Raw genomic sequence first — 24,443 nt, forward strand, 5'->3', positions numbered from 1 at the left:
ATGCATATTTTTTTTCTTCCTAACTAGGCTTTATACAAAAACCATTTCAAAGATGTTATTTATGGTCTAACAATATAATTGTAATGTCTTTTCTTTTTTTCCTTTGGTTATTTTAAATATACACTTACATAAAAATTCCACAATAGGGCTTCCCTGGTGGCGCAGTGGTTGAGAGTCCGCCTGCCGATGCAGGGGACACGGGTTCGTGCCCCGGTCCGGGAAGATCCCACATGCCGCGGAGCGGCTGGGCCCGTGAGCCATGGCCACTGGGCCTGCGCGTCCGGAGCCTGTGCTCCGCAACGCGAGAGACCACAGCAGTGAGAGGCCCGCGTACCACAAAAAAAAAAAAAAAAAAAAAAAAAAAAAAAAAAAAAAAAAAAAAATTCCACAATAAAATCAGTTTGAAATGTACTAGTTGGATTAGTCTAGAACTCCAAGTTGTTTCGTATTCATACACTCACCTATTTACTTTAAAAAAAAATTTTTTTTACATGATTGTTTTCTCTATTAGATATGAGCTTCTTGAGGGCAGAAATTGCATCTTATTCATCCTCATATTCCCAAGGCTGTACTACGGTATATGGAACACGATACTTAGAAGACTTGCTCTCGTTACTACATTCTCTGTCTCTATGTTTTTGCAATTTTTTTTTTTTTTTTTTTTTTTTTTTTGCGGTACACGGGCCTCTCACTGTTGTGGCCTCTCCCATTGCAGAGCACAGGCTCCAGACGCGCAGGCTCAGCGGCCATGGCTCACTGGGCCCAGCCGCTCGGCGGCATGTGGGATCTTCCCGGACCAGCGCACGAACCCGTGTCCCCTGCATCGGCAGGCAGACTCTCAACCACTGCGCCACCATGGAAGCCCTGTTTTTGCAATTTTTTTTCACTAAGCAATAAAACTAAATTGGACCTGGTACTGCTTCACACATCCTGATTACTACCATTGCTCTTAAATGAAGCATAGCAATATTTCAGAGCAATTTTTTCTTTGGGACTTCCCTGGTAGCACAGGGGTTAAGAGTCTGTCTGCCAATGCAGGGGACACGGGTTCAATTCCTGGCCCGGGAAGATCCCACATGCCACAGAGCAACTAAGCCCGTGCGCTACAACTACTGTAGCCCATGTGCCTAGAGCCCATGCTCCGCAACAAGAAGCCACCACAATGAGAAGCCCATGCACCGCAACGAAGACTAGTCCCCACTCAATGCAACTAGAGAAAGCCCGTGCACAGCAAGGAAGACCCAACACAGCCAAAAGTTAAACAAACAAACAAATAAATAAAAGCAATCATTTAAAAAAACAACAAATACAGATCATTCTATCAACCAACTCCTTGTGTTACAGATTAAATGTTTTATTCGCAAAGGTATTCTGAGTTTTACATTAATTTCTAAACACCACTTAAAACTTTTCCTGAAATCCCTTACGTAAAAAAATTTTGCAAATAATACATATACCTATTCTACCAAAGTACTCATAAAACTGATGTTTATTTTTGAAGGTTATGTGGTCTTACATACACATCTAAATGTATATGACAGCAACCATCCCCCAGTACCTATCTGGCTCACTTCTGAAATGACTAAAACAGACTGGTAGGTCTATGGAACTCCACTTCCATAGAATAAATTAATCTGATCTCTAATACCATTCAACCTAAAAAGTAGCTTCTTAGCTCTCCATGATGCAAAGGAGAAGTAAAGAATTAGGAGCTAGCCAACCTGGTTTTAAATCCTGTTTCTATCGCTTTTGAGTAAAGCTCCTCAACTTTCTCCATCTGTGAAGTTAGGATAATACCTCCTTTGCTGGACTGAGTGATATATGCCTGGTATTAATTTGCTTCTACATTAATAATTTATTACTTTGGCTGGCCTGAATTACTGGGTACTAACCTAACAAACAAGCAGAAACGGCTCTCCAATATTTCTGAGTTTATATTCAACCTAAAGCTTAAAAAAGAAAATCAAGAAACATATCTATATATGGCCATATATTCTTATTAAGAAATATAATTATTTAAACAATTATTTTTACATATATTGTGTCAGACATTAAGGACAAACTTCAAATTCTATCTAATGTGAAAAATGCATATTTAGAGAAAATGAGCTTTTTAGTTTCAGGATTAAACGGGGTTTAGGTTACCTTGGGTTTTTTAGGCCATTAGTTATGAAAAGATTTCCATTACCTTTCACTTAAATACCAGCATCTTTAGAACTGAGCTTTTCTTCAAAGTTTTCCTAGCAAATAAACTTCCTATTCACTCACAAATAGTTCGACAAAACAACATTATAAAGGGATGGAATGAGACTCATATACTCCTTTGTTGTTTAAGAGAACTCTATTTTATGCCAGATTATATAGGCTCAGTGTGTTAAGATTATCTCTTGGGGAAAATACGACTATTTTCTCAAAGTATAAACTTCATTTCTGTAATATAAAGTACAGATTTTATTAGATGTTTCTGATTTCCAAAATAACAGTATTAGGATATGCCTCATTTTAGTCTTTAAAAAACTGCATAATAAAATAGTGTAAGTAGGTGTAAAGCTAAAACACAAAGCACGCATGTATTTCTTTCTAGCGTAAAGGAGAAGAGTGTCATGTTTCTTTCTGAACAGCTAAAAGGTTTCCAAAATTGTGCACTAGGTCACCCTAGTAAATTAACATGAGTGCCACATGACATTTTAAATTTTGAGAACACATCTGTTGGACACAACACAAAATGCTAGCTCGAGGTAGTTTACATTTTCAGTATTAGATAGCATTATATTCCTTCCCATGGCAGTGTATCTTTGCAAAACTGGATTTTCAGCAGTTGAAGTAAGTACTATGCAAAAAGCATAGTGGAACAGGAATACTGACAGTGTTCAAGCTGATTCCAAGGTTTGAGAAGTTGTGCAGAAACCACCATCACTTGTTAAATTCTTATTAAGTTGTTTGGACCTAATTGCTTAATAAATGGAATCATTAGGCATTTCTTTTGGCCTAGGTGTATTGTGAATAAACTATTGAAACAGTAAAGGGCAATATGAGCTGAGAAAGTATTGGGGACATCTGTGGTACACGCAAGAAATACACTAAAACGAAAACGTTATTTCACTATTCATTTTCTACCTAAGAGATTTTCTAAATAGTCATATAAGAAGGGGAAAAAATATATACAAACATACAAAGTTTTGATTTTTATTGAAATCTTGTGTTAGGTATCAAACAAAATTTGCTTTCTTCAGATAAAAATATTCTCTCAGATGTATCCAGATAACTGCTAAGTCTAAATTGGTCCTCCAATGCCTTGTTTTATTTTTACTGTCCTCATGAAATGTTCATATACACTTAGGATGTTCCCCCAAAAAATTTTATCTTGTAAAGGACCGTACATGACGACCTCTACCACTGCCTCCACTAACAAACTTTCCTCTTGAGCCTCCACTGCCGCTATTTGCACTTGCCCAGGAAGGCCCCAGTCCCCCACGACCTCTGGAAGCACGGTCACGAGGACTTGGGCGATAGCCTATAAAAGAAAAGAATATAATTTTTAGTTGCAACATCCTTTCCTTTCCCATTTCATAAATACTAATCTATACCACTGAGCTCAAACCAAGACAGGGATTACTGTTTGCTCCTTTAAAACCCAAGTGCTAGTTCTGTTAATGTGTTGAAGACCACTGAGTTGTCCACTTTAAATAGGTAAATTGCCTAAACATAAGAATTACATCTCAAATAAAGCTGTTATTTAAAAAATGTCCATTTGGGACTTCCCTGGTGGTCCAATGGTTAAGAATCCGCACTTTCAGGCTTCCCTGGTGGCGCAGTGGTTGAGAGTCCACCTGCCGATGCAGGGGACACAGGTTCGTGCCCTGGTCCGGGAGGATCCCACGTGCTGTGGAGCGGCTGGGCCCGTGAGCCATGGCCACTGGGCCTGCGCGTCCGGAGCCTGTGCTCTGCGACAGGAGAGGCCACAGCAGTGAGGGGCCCACATATCGCAAAAAAAAAAAAAAAAAAAATAGAATCCATGCTTTCATTGCAGGGGCACAGGTTTGATCCCTGGTAGGGGAACTAAGATCCCGTATGATGTGTGGTGTAGCCAAAAAAACAAAAAATGTGCATTTGAAACCAAAAGCTACATCTGACCAGAATTTTGGACTTGACATTGGAATGTTTTTTGGGGGGGGGAGATTATATGCTTACACAAACAAGACAATACTGTAAACAAAAACAGAATACAGTTGACCCTTGAACAACTCAAGGGTTAATCCAAATATAATTTATAGTTGGCCCTCATATCCAGAGGTTCCTCTGCAACCTCGATTTCAACCAACCATGGATCCTATTTATTGTCAAAAATATCCAAAAATTGTCAAAAATATAAGTGGACAACCCTTGCAGTTCATACCTTCATTGTTCAAGAGTCAACTTGTATACTCTATGAAGACATCTTGGTTTACTTTGGTCAAAAAGGTACCTTAAGGATTGATTTTCCTTCTTTATTGAACTATAAAAAAATAGCACATCAACATGCAACTACTCATTATACACTTACAGTTCAGAATCTAAAATTCTGATTATTTCTACAGAAGATGTACACTGGGCACTCACTCACAGAAATAAAATTAAACTGAATTTAGAATTATATGTCTACATTCTAAAATATTCTCTCCCAGAATGAGAATATATGACGTTCAACAATCTGAAAAGGATTCACCTCCCTCTCTCTCAGAAGTATCAAGAACGTGTACCTGTAGAACTAAGTGGTCGTAATGGTGGAAGAGGGCCCCTGTTAAAATTGCTCTGGCCTCCACGACTTTCATTGTAAGTTCCTCGAGGAGTATTCTGAGCACTCCAACTGGAACCTCTTGTTCCCTCCCGACGACTGTAGTTTCCTAAACATAGGCAACATGATCAAAATCTACTTTTTCCACAACTTCAACTGGATTAAGGAAGATATGACATGTTTTTCTTAATTTTCAAAAGCAATGGAAGAGAAACGATGAAATTTTGTACATGGAATAAAGGCAGAGTGGCAGCATCATACGTAGTCAGAAGCAGAGGCTCTGCAGCCAGACTGCCAGGGTTCAAATACTGGTTCTGCCACTTATATTTTATGTGTCCTGGTCAGCTAACTGACAAGTTTTCTCTTCTATTAAGTGGGGCTACTAAAAGAACCTATCTCATGGGGTTGATAAGAGTTATTACATGCAAAGTGCTTAAAACAGTTCCTAACAAAGTTATGTGTTTATTATTAATGTAAACACCTATTCTCTTTTGCTCCCACCCTCTTAACTCAGAAGCATGAAAACATGTCATCAATCCACTAGTAAAGTATAATTTCTATAAGTTTATATTTTAGAACTCAGATTCTAAAATCTTGAAAAATTTAAAACAGACTAAATATAACGTTAGGAAGCAAGTAGATAAGAGAATGGTGAACTACACAGAACAATCCTAAGGGAACTGCTGATAAATACAACTGTGAAAATTATGTATGGATATTATTCAGAAAGGATAAACACAATTCTCAACGCAAAAAGAAAAATAATTAGCCAATACTTCTTTTAAAATCATCACTAAATATGCAATTAATCAAAAGTTAAATTAAAAAATGATTTTTCCTATAAAGGACTTTCAAATAGTAACACTGGCCTAGAGCCAGATTAACTCTAGTAACAAAAATACTTTATCTGAATTGCTTCTATTCAAATCACTTCTATTCAATATTCTAATATTAGAGTAACATTAGAAAACATACATAATTCACTACCTTTTGAAGCAGGTGGTGTAAAAAACCTATTCTGACTGTGAAAAGCACCCCGTCCTCCCCGATTGCCTGAAAATCCACCACGAGAAGAAATCTTCTGAGATACTTTGAGTGGCCGTTTTGGTGGGGGTATTCCATCTTGAGGGACCACTTCTTTACTTTCAGCTGCAACAAAGTCATCCACATGCATAGACGGTGGTCTGCTTGTGTTCTGTTTTCTCTGACGAAAAATATCATGGGGTCGTATACCCTGTCCAAATCCTCCCCTGCCCCTTCCTCTTGGTGGTGGCACAACATGAGCTCGTTTGGCAGGTTCAATGTATTCAGATTTTCCACTATGAAAACAAAAATACTCCATGAAAACTTTCTCCTTTACATATTTCCAGTGAAAATATAAGTCAATCTTTGCAATACTGAAAACTACATATCAATTATTTCTTATCCCAATTTTGTTAAATTTGCAAATATCTCTATGACTTTCCAGGAAAATACAACAAAAGTAGCTAAGAATGGTACTCACATTTTATTGATATGACTAACAATTTTTAAAAATAATCCAGTTTGCTCTTTTTCAAACCTTCTGAACTCTCATTAAGTACAACAACATAATAAGTGTACCAGGTATGTCCTGGCCATATTACTAAAAAATTCAAAACAATATTCATGACTCAAGTATTATGTCAGCTTCCTTTCTCCTTTACCTTTAATAGTCATGTGTCTATCAAAACACATTAAAATAAATAAGCTTACTTGACCCCAACCAAGATCTTTATTAAAAGAAATTTTACCTTGAAGTTATAAAGGTCTCATGCTTGTGCTTCCCAAGTTTGAACCCTTTAGTAGTCTTGGTTCTTCCTGGAGATGATGGTTCCGACAAAAACGAGCGCTCTAATTCCGAGTGCAAGTCAAAGTCACTACAGCATTTTTCAGAGAGCTCAATCAAGTCAACCTTTACCTGCAGTCATAAAAATGAAACAAAACCAAAGATATATCTTAAATTAACTATTAATGTGACATTACACTTTAAATGTACTATTAATATAACACTTGATTACAGGAATTCTTACCTCCTATAAACTATATTTGAGTCTCATAATAAATCAATTATAGGTCCTTCATCGTTTCAAAAACCAACACCATTGGTAGTTTTTTAAAAAATACCTTAGGAAATCAGCTGCTTTCATTTGGGGGTGGGGTGGGTAGCATTCCTCCTCACAGAAGGGCTATTAGTCTGGGAGACCTATGCTACCTGACAAGGATCTCAGTATTTCCCTATATAAAGTAACAATGGAGTATCTCCAGAACTTTTCCAAAATAATCTGAAAATAACATACTCTTCAAGCCTTGTATAGTCACTACATATTATAAAAGGATTCTGTGCCACAGATCTCCTAGTTCTATGAATTTAATGAGGTTCCAACCTAAGTCAACTTTCAGAAGAATGAAAATTATGTTTAAGTTTTATTCAAATTAATCAAACTTAAAAGACCAAAAATTTCCCTAAACCCCATAAGGTCATAACCATCATTTCAAGACAGCTGTGATTCAACATAGTTAGAACACAAATATTTTCAACCTGTGATGCCAAATATGGTAGCCACTAATTATGAGTGCCTACTTAAATTTAAATGAATTAAATCAAATTCAGTTCCTTAGTCATACTAGCAACATTTCATTGTTCCAAAGTCACATGGGGCTAGTGGCTAACTGGACAGGGCAGATTATAGAACATTTCTCTCACTACAGTTCTAAAGAATCACTGAACAACTTACACTAAAGAAAAAAAATTGTTTAATACAATTTTAATTCAATTGCACATGATATTGTAAAGAAGGAAAAGGAGTCCTCAATACACCAAATACACCTTAAATGTGAAGCAAATCATTCTTTTAGTTTTATTGTCCATAATGAATACTAGCATTTTTTGGACCAGGGAATATCCAAATATATTTCTTTCTTTGAATATCCACTCTTCTTCTGGAGTACCCTTCCTCTTGATTTACAAATAAATCTGATGTTATTGAAAAAATATATATTTTTTTAAATCAAGAAAAAACAATATATGGTATAATAAGATGTGACTGAAATCATCCTCCCTATGAGAATCATTAAACAGACTGCATTAAAATCTTTAACTATACTATTACCTATACATTAAAGAATGTCAATTTGGATTCATACTATTATTATTTTAAAAAATATATTTTTTACATTTCCCCAAATTAAGAGCAGATACCACAACAGAGCAGATTCCTCCCCTTAAACCCAAATATACGAATTAATTATAATTTTGTGGGATACTATTCTACAAATAAAGAAACCAAAGTGCTTCAGAGTACTTACGCAAAAATGTGATTTTCCACTCATTCTCAAATATACAGATCACTAACTAGAAAGAGGCAAAACAGGTAGCATAAAAAAACGAAGAGTCCTGAACACCACTAAGTGGGCAACTGACATAAAAATAATGCAGTACTAGTCCTGAGACAGACTTTGAACAGCCATATAATATGTAATCTATTTTAGTCCTAACAATATGCAAAGAAACAAACAAACAAAAAAAATCAACAGAATTTTTTTCTAAATATTTAGTAATAAAATTACTTATACCAAATCCAGATCTGTATCTATCTCTTCAGCCTGAAATGGAGTGAACCACATAGATTTCAACTGATCATCCATGACATCAGCTAGCACATATGCAGTTCTAGAATAGAGAAAGTATTTGTTAAAAAGAAGAATTCCAAAATTAAATATTTTAGCTTAACTTCTAAGTAAAACATGTGAACAGCACAATTAAAAATATTATCCTCTAAAAGTATTAGTAAGATTAGTACTTAAAAAACTCCTTCAAGAAGCTATTTAATTAAGTATCCTTAAAAACCAGTAACTTGGAAATTAATCCTGTTGTGACAAATTTTGATCTTTCAATAAAACAAAACAGAGCCCTGGCTTTATTCCCCAAAGGACAAGTTTATAACACTGTACCAATGTGTAATTTTTCTAAATTTAGAAAATAATTTCATTGTATTAAATATTCATTGTGCTCTAAAAGGACAGTGCTCCAAATATCAAGAGGCATATCCTCTAGACCAGGGATCAGTAAACTATGACCCCCATTCTGCCAGCTGTTTTTGTACAGCCTGCAAGCTAGGAATGGTTTAAACATTTTTAAAGCTTTTTTATAAAAAACAAAAGAAACAAGCAAAAAGCTATAGAAGTATATGCAACAGAGACTGAATGTCGCCTGCAAAGTCTAGATTTTTTATTATCTAGCCCTTAGAGAAAAATAAGCTGCTGGCCCTCTCTAGATCCCAGCCAGTAATTATACAATATCTATTTAACCACAAAACATTGCTTGTTTTACCTATTGTTAAACAGATTCTGGAGAGATTCTGGAGCTGAAAGTACTGGTTCTACATCCTGGTCACCAAGCGGTAAAGGATCACCCGATGACTCCAGCATTTGCTTAAGTCCAACCACATTGTCCAACAAAGAATCCAGATTGTCATCATCTTTTGAATGCTCCTAGATACAAACAAAAGCAGAATAAGAAGATGCAGGTAAAACCTGAACACTTACGCCCATCATCTACTGACTCTTTAGTAGAAAAGGTGGTATTATTTCACTACTAAGAAATTTGGAACACCATCAATAAATTATCAACTTAACATTAAACATATTAAAATAAAACAAACACCAAAAACGACTGCTGTTATTTCTAAAGAGTGGTAGCAGGGGGACCCTGCATTCAAACAATAGATAATTCAAAAAGTACTGCCTTCATGTACTCCTTAAAATTCATAATAGTATGGGGACTTCCCTGGTGGCACAGTGGTTAAGAATCCGCCTGCCAAGGCAAGGAACACGGATTCAATCCCTGGTCCGGGAAGATCCCACATGCTGCGGAGCAACTAAGCCCACATGCCACAACTACTGAGCTCATGCGCCGCAACTACTGAAGCCCGCGTGCCTAGAGCCCATGCTCCGCAACAAGAGAAACCACCACAATGAGAAGCCCGCGCACCACAACGAAGAGTAGCCCCCGCTCGCCGCAACTAGAGAAAGCCCGCGCACAGCAACAAAGACCCAATGCAGCCAAAAATAAAACAAAATTTTTTTAAAATTCATAATAGTATGGAAGACTTCACGCCAAATTATTAATTCAGAGTATAAATACCCAACTGAGAGTTCACTGTTTTAAAAAGTCACTAAGAAAACTTGTACATGTCAAACTGAGAAGAAAATATGTCTTGGGAATGAGCTCTTCTTATTTTGTTTTGTTTTGTTTACCAAAACAAGCTTCTCTAGTTCAAGGAACAAATTTTCTGGACTTTCTTCTTTGCTTTGTAGAAGCTGTTTTAACTCTGCAGCATTAATACTCATCGTCCGTGATGGATGAGCTCCCTCTACTTCCATGAGACCACTATCATCTCCACAACATCCCTGTAAATGTCACACACAAGTTAAATTTGAGAGCAGAGAAATTTGCAAAATATGCTTCCAAACTTACTCAGATATTTAAGACTGCTGCAATCTTCCCCTCAATGTTTTGTTTTTACATCAGTATGAATGGCTAATTTTAAGAATTAGTCAGCTCAACGCTGAAACAAGTTTTCTTTGAGTTAAGACTCACAAAATAAATAGGTAAACATTGTATTCAAATTCCTGGCACCAAGATTTCTCAACAAAAATATCCAATGACAAATACACTGGCACTTGCAGGAAACGTAATACATTAATTGATACTCAAGTTAATAAAATGCCTGCTATAACAGAGAACTAATGGAAGCTGAATTTGTTTTTCTGGAGATAAGGCAAACAACTAAAGAAAACAGCAACTATCATATTTAAGACTGTGTACGGTCATACAGAAAGTTAACATTTTCTGCTTTAAAAAGTATGCCACAGAATAAAATAAATATGGGAATGGTGAAAAAAATTCACCAGGCAAAACAAATCTCAGTTCATGACGATAAATCCATCCATATTGTCACATATGAAAGAACACTTAAGTAGTTTCAAATCTTCAGAACACAGCCCTGTTTTAAATGGCTCAACATGAATATTGGTCCTACCAACCCAAATGTAAAAGTCAGTATTTTTAAATTAACAGTAACAATTAAAATTTGTTTGTAGCTCCTACCATTTGTCCTATAACTGGACACATTTCGGTGAAAACTAAATAAAAATTAATCTTCACAGATTCCCACTCAAACTGATACTGTGCTTGATGCACACTTGTTCCTTTCAGAAAACACTAGACTGAGGAAGTCATTTACATTGTACTATGGAAGAGGACATACAGTTTTAATAAGAAATTCAATAAACCACTATGTCTACAAGGGTTTTAACTGCTCTGTTTGGAGGCAGCAATGAAGACTAGGTTGACGATGGTCTAGTTCATGTTTTTTTTTTAATTAAGTTAAATGAGTTAAAAGCAATCAAAATGCACTAACAGACTGTGAACAGTTATCTTTAAAGGAACTGTCCCCTACATGTTGTTAAAATGTATGAATTACAGACTAAATTTATTTTATAGAAATAAGTATATTAACCAGAATACAAATCATCAAGGCATCTATCTGAGTTCTTTCCTCACTCTTAGTCATTCATACCACTTTAACCAGAGGTGGGAAGTTCAGTATAGCTGAATCAGGAAGTATTATAATGATTATTATTGTTAATGGTCAGGGAAAACAGAAGAAAATCAATTTTTTAAAAGAGAGGGGAAAAACTATGAACTAATTAAAATATTTGGAATGATGTAAAATTTTCATCTCTCTCTACTACCTTGCTTTTTCATTATTACAAACAGAAACAGTTTTAAACAACATAAAATGCATTTTAAATTCTATTCTACCTACTTGTTATTAAAAGTAGTCTTAGAAAATCTAAGGTCAAATTTAGCACAATTTGATGTTTTCTGTATATACATTACTGTGAGAAGTAATAAAAGAATTTTTAAGGAGATTTTTTTAAGCTACAAAGTTATTTCAGAAAAATGAAAATCTATCAAAATTGTTTGTGATACCATTTCAAATCTCCTTAATCATTTGTCAAACGCTTCAACTATTAAATTATACAAGACACTGTACAATTACACTGGGAAAAAGCTAGTAAGACATGGTCTCTGACCAAAGTGACCTAACAGTCAGATAGTGGAGTAGGAAATGGTAAATAGGCATATAAATGATCTATAAAAAGAAATCATTCAATAACATGCTGTGAAGTGTACAGAAAGAAAAGTAATATCAAAGACTTCACAAATTGGGATGCATTAAAATAGGCACTATAAATAGGCATAGTTTCACCAGGGAGGGAGGGAGGGAAGGAAGGAGGGAAGGAGGGAGGGAGAGAGGGAGAGAGGGAGAGGGACAGGGAGGGGAGCAGGGAGCAGGGGGAGAACAACAAACTAAGAGAAGCATGGCCAAGGAGATACATATAGTAGATGAGACTTATGGATGATGGCTCCCAGTAAGGGAGAAGTGTTTGCAAAGGTAGCTTTTTGGCCATACAGTGAATAGTCTTGAATGCCCTGCTAAAAAGTTTGGAATTTATTCTACAGATATGAAAAGGTATTGTAGGGTAGAGTGATATGATCTGATGTCTGCTTTAGGAAGTTATGAACTCACACAGAAGTATTTAGAATGTACCAAAGAAGTAAATGTTTGGAAGGGAACTGGAGAGAATGCTGATACAGTACTCTGCAAGAAAATATCAATAAACGGCTAAGAGTTATACAAAAAATGAATATAAATTCTGGAGTGCAAAAGTACAATGAGTGAAACAAAAAATTCACTAGAGGGACTTCCCTGGCAGTTCAGGGGTTAAGACTTCGCCTTCCAATGCAGGGGTTGTGGGTTCGATCCCTAGTTAGGGAGCTAAGATCCCACATGCCTCTTGGCCAAACAACCAAAACATAAAACAGAAGCATTATTGTAACAAATTCAATAAAGACTTGAAAAATGGTCCACATCAAAAAAAAATCTTTTAAAATAAATATTTATTTATTTATTTGGCTGTGTTGAGATCTTTAGCTGTGGCATGCAAACTCTTAGTTGCAGCATGTGGAATCTAGTTCCCTGACTAGGGATCAGACTCTGGCCCCCTGCATTGGGAGCATGAAGTCTTAGCCACTGGACCACCAGGGAAGTACCCTCCCCCAAAAAAATCCACTAGAGGGGCTCAACAGCAGATTTGAGCTGGCAAAAAAAAAGAATCAGTGAACTTGAAGAGGGTCAACTAAGATTATCCATTTTAAGGAACAGAAAGAAAAAAGAATGAAGAACAGCATAGCCTAAGAGACTTGTGAGGTATCATCAAGAGCACCAACACACACATAATAGTCTCAGAAGAAGAAGAAAAAAAGAGTCAGGAAAAAATATCTAAAGAAATAATGACTGAAAACTACCCAAATATGATGAAAACGTTACACTTTCAAGAGGATCAATCAACAAACTCCAAGTAGAATGAACTCAAAGAGATCCACTCTTAGACACATCATGATCAAACTGTCAAAAGCCAAAAAAAAGAATCTTGAAAGCAGTAAGAGAGAGGTGACTCAGAGGTGACTCAACTAATAAAATATTAACAACTGATTTGTTAAGAACAGGATTCTACACAGGCAACCACACAACAAGCCCAGCTGGCGGCAGCAGCTGAAATCAATGAAGAACCAGTCAGTAAAGCAAAACAGAGCCAGAGTGAAAAGAAGGCACAGAAGGATATGTCCAAACTGGATCTTCGACAGGTTACAGGGGTTACTAGAGTCACTATCCGGAAATCTAAGAATATCCTTTTTGTCATCACAAAACCAGAAGTACACAAGAGCCTAGCTTCAGATACCTACATAGTTTTGGGGGAAGCCAAGATCAAGGATTTATCTCAGCAAGCACAGTTAGCAGCTGCTGAGAAATTCAAAGTTCAAGGGGAAGCTGTCTCAAACATTCAAGAAAACACACAGACTCCAACTGTACAAGAGGAAAGTGAAGAGTAAGAGACTGATGAAACAGGTGCGGAAGTTAAGGACACAGAATTGGTCATGTCACAAGCAAATGTGTCAAGAGCAAAGGCAGTCCAAGCCCTGAAGAACAAGAGTAATGATATTGTAAACGCTATTACAAAATTAGCAATGTAACCATCTGAAAAGAGGGCCTTTTTTTGGTGTTTCAAAATAGTAACTGCAGCTGGGTTTGAAATCTGTACTGTTTCTATCATTAATAAAGTTATGGCTTCTTGTTGGATGAAAAAAAGAAAAAAAAATCTGTCAAACTGATTTATTAACAACATGTCACTGAGCATCTGGTAAAACTAATAAGTGGTCTTCCATCAAGTAAGACACTAAAATCTCTTTAGAGTAGGTAGCTACAGTCCTACTGTTAAGTATACCAATCTTTCAGAATCAAAGCATCTGGTAAATTTAATCACTTTAATAAACTACATATGACACAGAACAAACAATAATTTGCCAATAAAATTGGCACAACAATAACTACAAACACAACAGGCAGCCAAGAAGGGCTTACTGGAGGAAATATTCTCAATATAAATTGTATGCCTAAGAGAAATATACTAAACAGTAAATTTAATTTTTTCTTATGAAATCATCACATACATTTATTTTGGTAATACTGTACTAAACAGGTCCTCGATAACTCTTTCTAAACAGAAATCTTAAATATGAGCTGCATTTCTTAAATCAATGTTGACAAAATATCAAACCCATAGGATGTTAACAGCCATACACATACACATACACACAGATGCACAAGTATTCTGCAGGCAATACATTTGGACAAAACTGGATTAAATTGCAGTAAAGCAAGTTTCTATTCATCCAGGGCCTTTTAGAGCTTTTAATACACTAATGTGCAGTTGAGCTCCATCTGGGGAGACATTTCCAAACTTATTTGACACTTTTTAAAGGCAGGCCTATTAGTGGCTTCTAGAATTGTGTCCACAATATATACCACAATTTTGATAAATACTAATGAGAGAAATTTTTAATTAGATTTTAACAATACGATTTTAAAGCTGGGGAAATAATCTTTAATTCATATCTATGAGGGATCCAAAATATTTCAGTATAATAAACTTTACATTCACCCCAAAAATCACAACATCCAAAACAGAGCCAGTAAATGTACAATTAAGTGACAGTAAGTAAATACTTGATTAAGAGACTGATAAAACTTGACTATTCTGAGTGACCCTAGCAAGGTAACTCAATGTAAAGAATTAGGTAAAAAAATAAATGCACTATAGGTAGTATTTTTCTCTCTTTTAAGAAAATGCAAATCATAGAGTATTCACAAATTAATAATGATGCCTAATAAATTAGAGTTCAATAAATTCTACTCTTAAACATCTACTTTTTTGATAAATCAAAACCCCATACTTATAGTGGTGTGAGGACATAGAAAAAAACAGTACTGTTAGTTCCAAGTTCCAAAAAACGTTATTCCAAGATATTTTTGAACCCAAGCAATTTTTTTAACATATATAAAAGTTTATAAATATAAGAAATACCAAATACATATATATACTTACCATTGTATCAGAATTAAGAATTTGTCTCATAAATTCCAAAAATGAAGATGCAAGTTCACCTGTGTCTTTACTAAATGTGCTGACCACTCGTTTCAGTAAACTATGCAGAGCATTACTATTTTTCCTTAAAGAACTGTAAATAAAGAAAATAGGCAATTTCTTAAAATTTGAGCATATAAATCTAGTTTAAGAAATGAACTATCTTGGGACTTCCCTGGTGGCACAGTGGTTAACAATCTACCTGCCAGTGCAGGGAACGCAAGTTCGAGCCCTGGTCTGGGAAGATCCCACATGCCGTCAAGCAGTTGAACCCGTGTGCCACAACTACTGAAGCCCGCACACCTAGGGCCCATGCTCCACAACAAGAGAAGCCACCACAATGAGAAGCTCGTGCACTGCAACAAAGAGTAGCCAGCACTTGCCGCAACTAGAGAAAGTCCACGCACAGCAACAAAGACCCAACGCAGCCAAAAATAAACAATAATTAATTTTTTTAAAAAATGAACTATATCAGTTCAGACAGCCTAAAATTTAGTAAAATTAAAATTTTACATTTCAAGAAATGTAAAAAAGTACTTTCGTGTATCTGTCACACAAACCATTTAACAAAGCATTTTTTATAGTTGATATCTCCTTTTAAAGAAGATAAACTTCAAAAACCCTGAAAGAAAAAATTTCCCCCCAATAATAAAGCTATAAAACTTAGCAAAATAAACTTACAGGTTCCCTTTTTTACACTTTTTATAACCTGAGGATTTCTCTAACGTGAGGTTATAGCTGTCTCAAAAGCCTGATCAGAAAGCCTAACTTATGTAACTACAAAGAATGATTATCTTTATGACATTGTAATCTGACAGAAAGAAATCATGGGTACAGAGTAGGCGTCAGCAAACTTTTTATGTAACAAGACTGATGATAAATATTCTAGGCTTTACAGAGTTATACACAACTCAATCTGTTTCTCTCTGTACAAAACATCAGTCTCAGTCACAACTACTCAACTGCTGATGTAGTGGGAAAGCAGCTGCAGACAACACATAAATACTGGCTATGTTCCAAGAAAGGCTGGATTTGGCCTGTGGCCCACAATTTACCAACCCCTGATATAAAGAGATTTTAGTATAAGAAAGAATCACGATATATATTCAAAATCATGACAATATACAGCCCTGCTAAAATTATCCTATGCATTTACACAGTTCATAGTTGATCAAAAGAAAATTTCAAGACTTGGGTAAAGCAATACAAAAGAGAGAAAGAAGACTCGTGCTCTTGAGAACTTTATAAAATAATGAAACGGACAAGGCACAACAAACAGGAATGAGATTAAGTACAGAGATGATACAATTAATGGAAAAAGCAAAGGTTCAAAATTGGACTATACCAATTACTAGCCTCTACTTATAACCTTAAGAAAGTGAACCTTACTTAGACAGTCTATCAAAAACTGGGGTCCACTACACACCTTTTAGAATGTCTACAATAAAAAAAAAAAAAACTTGCAATACCAAAATCTGGCATTTTGTTGGTAAACTTGTAGAGAAGTTGTCTATAAAAGGGTAGCACATTGGACTGCTGGGGTGATGGAGATAGCTCTGCATGGAAATGAGATGCTGGACACATGACTCTACACATTCGTCAAAATCCACAGAACCGTATATCATAAAACATGGGTGAGGTTACAAAGAAAGGGGGAAGGCTAGAATCAACCTTCTGATATTGTATTAGAATCAAAGTATCTGTATGGACTCATTTAAAAAAAAAATACATACATACAGGGACTTCCCTGGTGGTCCAGTGGCTAAGATTCCATGCTCCCAATGCAGGGGGCCCAGGTTCGATCCCTGGTCGGGAAACTAGATCCCACACACCGCAACTAAGAGTTCACATGCCGCAACTGAAGTCCCCGAATCCCGCAACTAGACTCCACATGCCTCAACTAAAAGTTTCCACATGCCGCAACTAAAGATGCTGCAACTAAGCCCCAGCGCAGGCAGGCAGGCAGGCAGAAAGATAGACAGACAGACAGATAGATAGATAGATAGATAGATAAATAGAAAGATTTTTTTTAAGTATATACATAAAATAAATAGATGAAAAAATAAACATAGATTTGTGTATACGCATGATTTAGGACACATATATTTCCCAGCTCTAGCCAATGAGAAAAACCAAAATCAGTAACATAAGTTGAACAACAAAATAAATAATAATAGCGCTCAATTATTATACAAGAAAAAAAAGTCCATAAATCCATATTGATATACCCAAGTAAGTAAATAAATTAGGGAAAAGTGATGAATTCTTTCCTATAGAAGGACAATTAAATGGGAAAGGAATGAGAAAAATAGGAAATCACTATTAGAACACCACAGTAATAAAAGCCACATGCCAAGATTCACTGATGGATAGTAAAGTGAGTGGATGAAAGTTTTAAGTAGAAAGAAGATATTTACATAGTCTCAAAGTATATTCTTCAAAATGTTTAGTACTTAAAAACAAAATTAGTAAGTGTGCTGTGCAGAATCCTGGCAGACAGCACCTCAGTCAAGCAACCGAGGTTAATATCATCACTAATATATGATGTATTTCCTGATATGATGTACTCAGAAAGGTACATTGCCTCTGTAGTATCCTTCTCAATAAAGCATAATCTCAATTTAATTATGAGAAAACATCAGACAAAACTAAATTGAGGGACATTCTAGAAATGCTCTCCAAAAATGTCAAGGTCATGAAAAATGGGGATATAGGAGACAAAGGATACATTAAAATTAAAAGCAAGGTAGGATCCTATCTTGGATCCTGAAACAGAAAAAGAACATTACTAGAAAAACTGGTAAAACCTAAATAAATTCTGTATTTTAGTTAATAGTATTATGCCAAGCTTAGTTTCTTAGTTTTGGTAAATATTCAATGGTTATATAAGACATCAACATAAGGGTAAGTTGGATGAAGGATATATCTGAACTCTACTATTATTTTTGTAATTCTTCTTAAAGTCTAAAATTATCTCAAAAAATTTTTTTCTTGAGTGGGGCCTGCTTCAGGACTAGATAAAAAGTATATAGTGATCTGTTTATTTAAAAAGCCAGATCATACTACACCTCTGCTCAAAACCTTACAATGGCCCTTATAAATAACCCTAGAGGCCCTTGATGATCTGCCCTCCCCAATCCCACCCATTACTTCTCTGACCCTAGGCCCTATCATTTTTCTCCTTGCTTACTCACTTTAGGAGCAACCACCACGGCCTCAAGGCTTTTTCTCAGACAAGTTAGGCATGCTATTTGCAATTGCTCTCCCCCAGGATATTAACATGTTTCACTCACCTCCCTCAGCTCTTTGTTCAAGGGCTACCTTCTCTGCGAGGACATCCCTGGTCACCCCCCCCCACCATACTTCAAATGACAACTCTCACCCTCACTGTGGCACTCACTATCCCTCTGCCCTACTTTACGTTTTTCTGTAACATACTATGTATTTTATTTACATGTTTAGCATCTGTCTACCTCTAACAGAATGAAAGCATCAAGAAGACAGGGAATTTTTTTTTTTTTTAGTTAAATTCCCAGCACCTAGAACAGTGTCGGGCCCAGAGAAGACGGCATTCAATAAATATCTGTGGGCAAAATGACTTGTATTCCTTCATAATGTCTATTATGAACCAGGTTTCTAGGTGCTGGTGGGAGTACAGTCAAGAAAATAGTCCCTGTCCTTGTACAGCTTATATTCTAGTGAGGGAGACAACCAAATAAGCAGTAAGTCTATATAACGTAATGTCAAACAGTATAAATACAGTGAAAAATATAAAGGGGAATAAGGAATGGGGGACACAAAGGATAGGCTATTTTAGACAGGCATTTAGACAGGAAATATATTGATACAGATACCTGAGTGAAGTGAGGAAATAAGTCCTAGAAGAATCTAGGGGAAAAGCATTTAGGAAAAAAAAAGTCTGGAGGTAGGAATGAGCCTGACAGGGAGCAAAACTGAGGACAAAAGAGCTATGAGGTAAGTCAAAGAGATAAGCAAGGGTCATACTGTATAGAGGCTTAAAGATCATCATAGAGTTTGAATTTTATTTGCAGTGCAATAGGAAGCCATCAGAAGGATTTAAGCAAAACAATGACACGTATCTTGTTTTAAGTTTAAAAAGATCAGTCTGAGTGCTAAGAATATGTATTTTAGGGGGACAGCAGCTGAAGTAAGAAGAGAAGATTGGAGGCTACTGCAATGGGTCATGAAAGAAAAGAGTGGACTGGATAGGGGTGGTAACTATGGAGGTGGAGAAGGGTTATCAGATTCAGGAGGTATTTTGGAAACATAATGAACTGGACTTACTGATAGACTGGATGTAGGGAGTGAGGAAAAGAGAAGAATCAAGAATCTTGAAGTTTAACATTTACCAGGACAAGCAGGACAGAAACATGTTTGAAGCAAGAATATCAAGAGGTCTGCTTTAGTTCAGTTAGGATGCCCGTTAGATAGCCAAGTAGAGATGTCAAACAGATACATGGGTTACTTGGAGCTTAGCAGAAAGATCAGAGCTAAAGAAAGAAAAGGGAATAGGTTATGATGACTTACATGAATCTAGCAGAGCCAACGACATCACATATCATGCTATGGCAGAGGTATGCAAAGGGTATTTGTGAGAGCACCTAACTCAGCTAGGGATGGAGGAATCAAGGAAAGCTTTTTGGTTTTCTTGTATATGTAATGTATGAGTCTTAAAGCATATAGAGTAAATATCCAGGCAATAGGAAAAAGGACATTCAAGAAGTAAAATTTAGGGCTTCCCTGGTGGCGCAGTGGTTGAGAGTCTGCCTGCCGATGCAGGGGACACGGGTTTGTGCCCCGGTCCGGGAAGGTCCCACATGCCGCGGAGAGGCTGGGCCCGTGAGCCATGGCCGCTGAGCCTGCGCGTCCAGAGCCTGTGCTCTGCAACGGGAGAGGCCACAACAGTAAGAGGCCCGCGTACCCCCCACCAAAAAAAAAAAAAAGAAGTAAAATTTAAAGACTGGTGAGAGATTGGGAGGTGGTGGGGGGGCAGGAGAACTTGGATGTTCAGCAGGTGCCATCAACTGAGAGAGAATACAGGAGAATAGACAGACTAAGCAGGTGGAAAAGGTAGCAGCCAGCACCAAGCTGGAACATAAGTTTTCAACCAATGCTATAAGAATTAATGAGAGGTACAAATACATGTTTCCTAATCCTTTCTATCTCATAATTCTACATACTTCTACAAATTCCAAGGGAAACTATGTAGTAGCCAGCTATCTCCCTAGTGAAGAAAAAGATGAGGGCGTGGACAGAGAGGCAGGAGCAGAAATTACACTTGAGAGACTGAGCAGCATGAGATTTACACCATTTCAAACAAATTTCATCTCAGCCATTCCTCTAGAGAATAAAAAACACAGAATCAGCACTTTCAGCTTTAGGGTCCATAATATCACACTACCGTCATCTTTGAAGAAATACAAGTGAATATACCAACAAAACAAATACCTTAGAGCATGAATTAATGACCCTGGAACAATAAGATTTCCTTGTTAAATACTGCAAGATGCCCACAATAATATGTCTATCTATTCAACTTATATTTTTAATCCTAAAGATTTTATTACTAGCACTTTTCATTGCTAATGAATCTTTTCCACAAACACGAAATTTCTCCACATGAAAGAAATCATACCGTCCGTCAACCTTCTACAACAGCTATGAATTAATTAATATGGGGGGATTTAAATACAAGAGTATATTATATTAGATAAAGCATTACCTTTTTAAATGAAATAATCCATAATCATGCTCTGCAAGAAACATCATTGTTCTGACACATGTCAGTAAACAGTTGTAACTACTCTCAGAGTTAGCTAGCACAGCCAGGAGACAGTCACAGATTGAGGCCATCAGTTCTTTGTTTGGTAGAGAATTGGAGAGTTGCTCCAGTTCAGAAATGGAACCTTCAGAAGAGTTTGGCAAAATTAGTGCAATGTCCTGTGAGGGAGGAGGGGAGTTGGGAAAAAATAATTTTTTTAAATGATTGTCACTATCACTTATCATTTTTATTTCTGAAATACACAGCAATTAGTAATTACCAAAATACTATGGTTACTGTCCCATCCCAAACATAGATTCAAACACATTAAGAACAAAGGAGCTGTTTTGTCCTTCTATAAAGGTTAATACAAGGATACACACCTAAAGAAATAAAGACAAATACGTTGTTTCACAGTATTTTTACTTTATGAGATCAATGCCTTACCACTTGGCAACTGCGCCTGACTCACAGTATTATTTTAAAAGAACATCTCTTTGAAAAATTTTTCCTTCTGGATTACACTGAGTGTAATTTCTATCTTCAGATGGTTAGGTTAGTACTTTTGGTACTAAAATATTTTAAATTACTGTATTATTCATTCATTTGAATATTTTAAATTTATAAAGAAAGCATCAGAGAAATAAATTTTAATATATCCATATCTGAATTAAAAACAACACAAAAAGAAATGGATGGAGCAAAAAATACATTTAGGCACAGTCTTCCAATATTTTCCTGTAGTTTTTGTTTTGTTTTGTTTGTGTTACGCGGGCCTCTCACTGTTGTGGCCTCTCCCGTTGCGGAGCACAGGCTCCAGACGCGCTGGCTCAGCGGCCATGGTTCACAGGCCTACCTGCTCCGTGGCATGTGGGATCTTCCCGGACCGGGGCACGAACTCGTGTCCCCTGCATCGGCAGGTGGACTCTCAACCACTGTACCACCAGGGAAGCCCCTGTAATTTTTTTTTTTTTTGTGTGTGTGTGTGTGTGTGTGTGTGTTACGCGGGCCTCTCACTGTTGTGGCCTCTCCCGTTGCGGAGCACAGGCTCCAGACGCGCTGGCTCAGCGGCCATGGTTCACAGGCCTAGCTGCTCCGCAGCATGTGGGATCTTCCCGGACCGGGGCACGAACCCGCGTCCCCTGCATCGACAGGCGGACTCTCAACCACTGCGCCACCAGGGAAGCCCCCCTGTAGTTTTTATATATGTTTAAAATTCAAGTTTTTCAATGTCGGCAAGTTTACCTAAAAATTACTAAAAACTCATACTACTCTTTTTATAGAAGTAAAGCAGACATTACAGAAACATTTTTAAGTATGTGTTATCGCCTTTAATCACCTCAACACACTGGAAACAAGAATTCAACTTGGGTTAGAACTATAAAACAAAGCTTGAATAGAATGGAAATATAATAAGGTGAGGCCAGCTAAGAATGAGGTTTAAGTGATCAGGGCAGCTAGGATGCTAAAGTGTAACTCATCAGTCATACAACCCAACGTGAATTATATTAACAAACACCAGTTGACTGCACATTCTGAGGTATAAAGACTTAAAATAAGCCTTTTTACCTGGTCCAAAACTATTTTCTACCAGATCCCCTTTTTGTGAAAACAAGCCACACCAAAAATGTTCCTTCTTGAGTGTTAAATATAACCAAACTGGATTTTGGTTAGCTAGAAAAAGGTAATCTTCCATGATGGGATCCTATTAAAAATATTCTGCCTGGGCTTCCCTGGTGGCGCAGTGGTTGAGAGTCCACCCGCCAATGCAGGGGACACCGGTTCGTGCTCCAGTCTGGGAAGATCCCACGTACCGCGAAGCGGCTAGGCCCGTGAGCCATGGCCGCTGAGCCTGCACCTCGGAAGAGGCCACGGCAGGGAGAGGCCCGTGTACCACACACACACACACACACACACATACACACACTATATATATATTTTTTTTCTGCCTGGAAAAATCATATTTGATTGATTTAGATAGCAGGAGCATTCTGACAAGCTAAAATGCCATTAGGCATAGAAATCTCCAAATATCACAATAACATTGGGCTCTAAAAGTTAAACCAATTCTCATTAACTCCTGGAACTATAAACCGGAAGTCAATAATATAAACAGCAGGAAGAAATACTACTACTTTTAGTCAACATCTTTATAGACGTTTATAGCACAGTAGTCTGAAACACACTAAAATGTAGTAGCCTGTGACGCCTTCAAAAGTTGTCCAGGGACTTCCCTGGCGGTCCAGTGGTTAAGACTCCATGCTTCCAATGTAGGGGGTGCGGGTTTGATCCCTGGTCAGGGAACTAAGATCCCACATGCTGTGGGGCACAGCCAAAAAAGATTTTTTTTTTTTTTTTTTGCGGTACGCGGGCCTCTCACTGTTGTGGGCTCTCCTGTTGAGGAGCACAGACTCCGGACGCGCAGGCTCAGCGGCCGTGGCTCACGGGACCAGCCGCTCCGCGGCATGTGGGATCTTCCCAGACCGGGGCACGAACCCGTGTCCCCTGCATCGGCAGGCAGACGCTCAACCACTGCGCCACCAGGGAAGCCCCAAAAAAGATTTTTTAAAAAATTGTCCAAACAAGAAATCGTATTAATTCGACCAATCACAAAACTATAATATTCAAGAGTGAACTGGTCTATAATTAGAAGGAAAATGAACATACTAGACATAACCAACCCCAAAGAATATAACAGCACGTAAAGTAAATATCCAAAGACAGTGTCTCATAAAGAAAATGAAAAAAGCTATTCAGAGAAACCTGTGAAGTACAAAGTCAAAGAAAGTTATATAGCACCAAATCATTTTATTGTTGGTTCACTGGTCATATTTATCTCCCTAAACAAAAGTAAGAGTAATGAAACAGATGCGATCTCTTTGTTAACAGCCAAGATTTACATGAAGAGAAGCTTTTAAGAAACGCATACACACACAAAGAATTTATAAAAATAACTATAAATACCTGATCACAGAGAGACTGCAAAATGGATGTGATAAATTCAACACACTGTTGGCGAATAACACTGTCTCCAGGAGACCGCACCAAAGCCAACAGATCCTGGAATATCTCTGCATATCTTTCATCACCTTTAATAGTTCCATTAATTAGATGCAAAATAGCTAATTTACAAGCTTTGTGTGAAGCCAGAGCATCAAGAAGAGCAAGCAACCTGGTGGTTTGGCTAGTATACTGTTTTTCTTTATCTTCTGAAGTGCTGAAATAAAATCAACACATTTAGTAAACAAAATTCTTGATTTTAAGGCATTATTTAATAATTTGCTTTTCAACACATATCAACTTACACAAATC

General features: G+C 37.0%; 1 protein-coding gene and 1 pseudogene across 3 annotated transcripts in view; one reads left to right on the top strand and one right to left on the bottom strand.

The window, feature by feature from the left end:
- Window positions 1-3,172: 3,172 nt before the first annotated feature.
- Window positions 3,173-24,443, bottom strand: part of VIRMA (vir like m6A methyltransferase associated) — a 58,100-nt gene continuing 36,829 nt past the window's right edge. For 2 of the 3 annotated variants that reach the window (XM_059042863.2, XM_067017019.1), the window contains 9 exons: window positions 24,096-24,348; window positions 21,093-21,310; window positions 15,311-15,443; window positions 9,126-9,286; window positions 8,369-8,465; window positions 6,547-6,713; window positions 5,762-6,093; window positions 4,740-4,883; window positions 3,173-3,514 (listed from right to left, as the gene is read on the bottom strand). In XM_059042863.2, coding sequence (XP_058898846.1) covers window positions 3,360-3,514; window positions 4,740-4,883; window positions 5,762-6,093; window positions 6,547-6,713; window positions 8,369-8,465; window positions 9,126-9,286; window positions 15,311-15,443; window positions 21,093-21,310; window positions 24,096-24,348 — 1,660 coding nt within the window. In that variant the 3' untranslated portion in view covers window positions 3,173-3,359. Of the gene's footprint in view, window positions 3,515-4,739; window positions 4,884-5,761; window positions 6,094-6,546; window positions 6,714-8,368; window positions 8,466-9,125; window positions 9,287-10,051; window positions 10,205-15,310; window positions 15,444-21,092; window positions 21,311-24,095; window positions 24,349-24,443 lie in introns of all 3 variants that reach the window. The other variant, XM_059042862.2, reaches the window with a different exon arrangement.
- LOC131744182 (nascent polypeptide-associated complex subunit alpha pseudogene) lies at window positions 12,226-13,898 on the top strand (annotated as a pseudogene).

This window comes from Kogia breviceps, chromosome 17, assembly GCF_026419965.1.
Source record: "Kogia breviceps isolate mKogBre1 chromosome 17, mKogBre1 haplotype 1, whole genome shotgun sequence".
Classification (NCBI taxonomy): Eukaryota; Metazoa; Chordata; class Mammalia; order Artiodactyla; family Physeteridae; genus Kogia; species Kogia breviceps.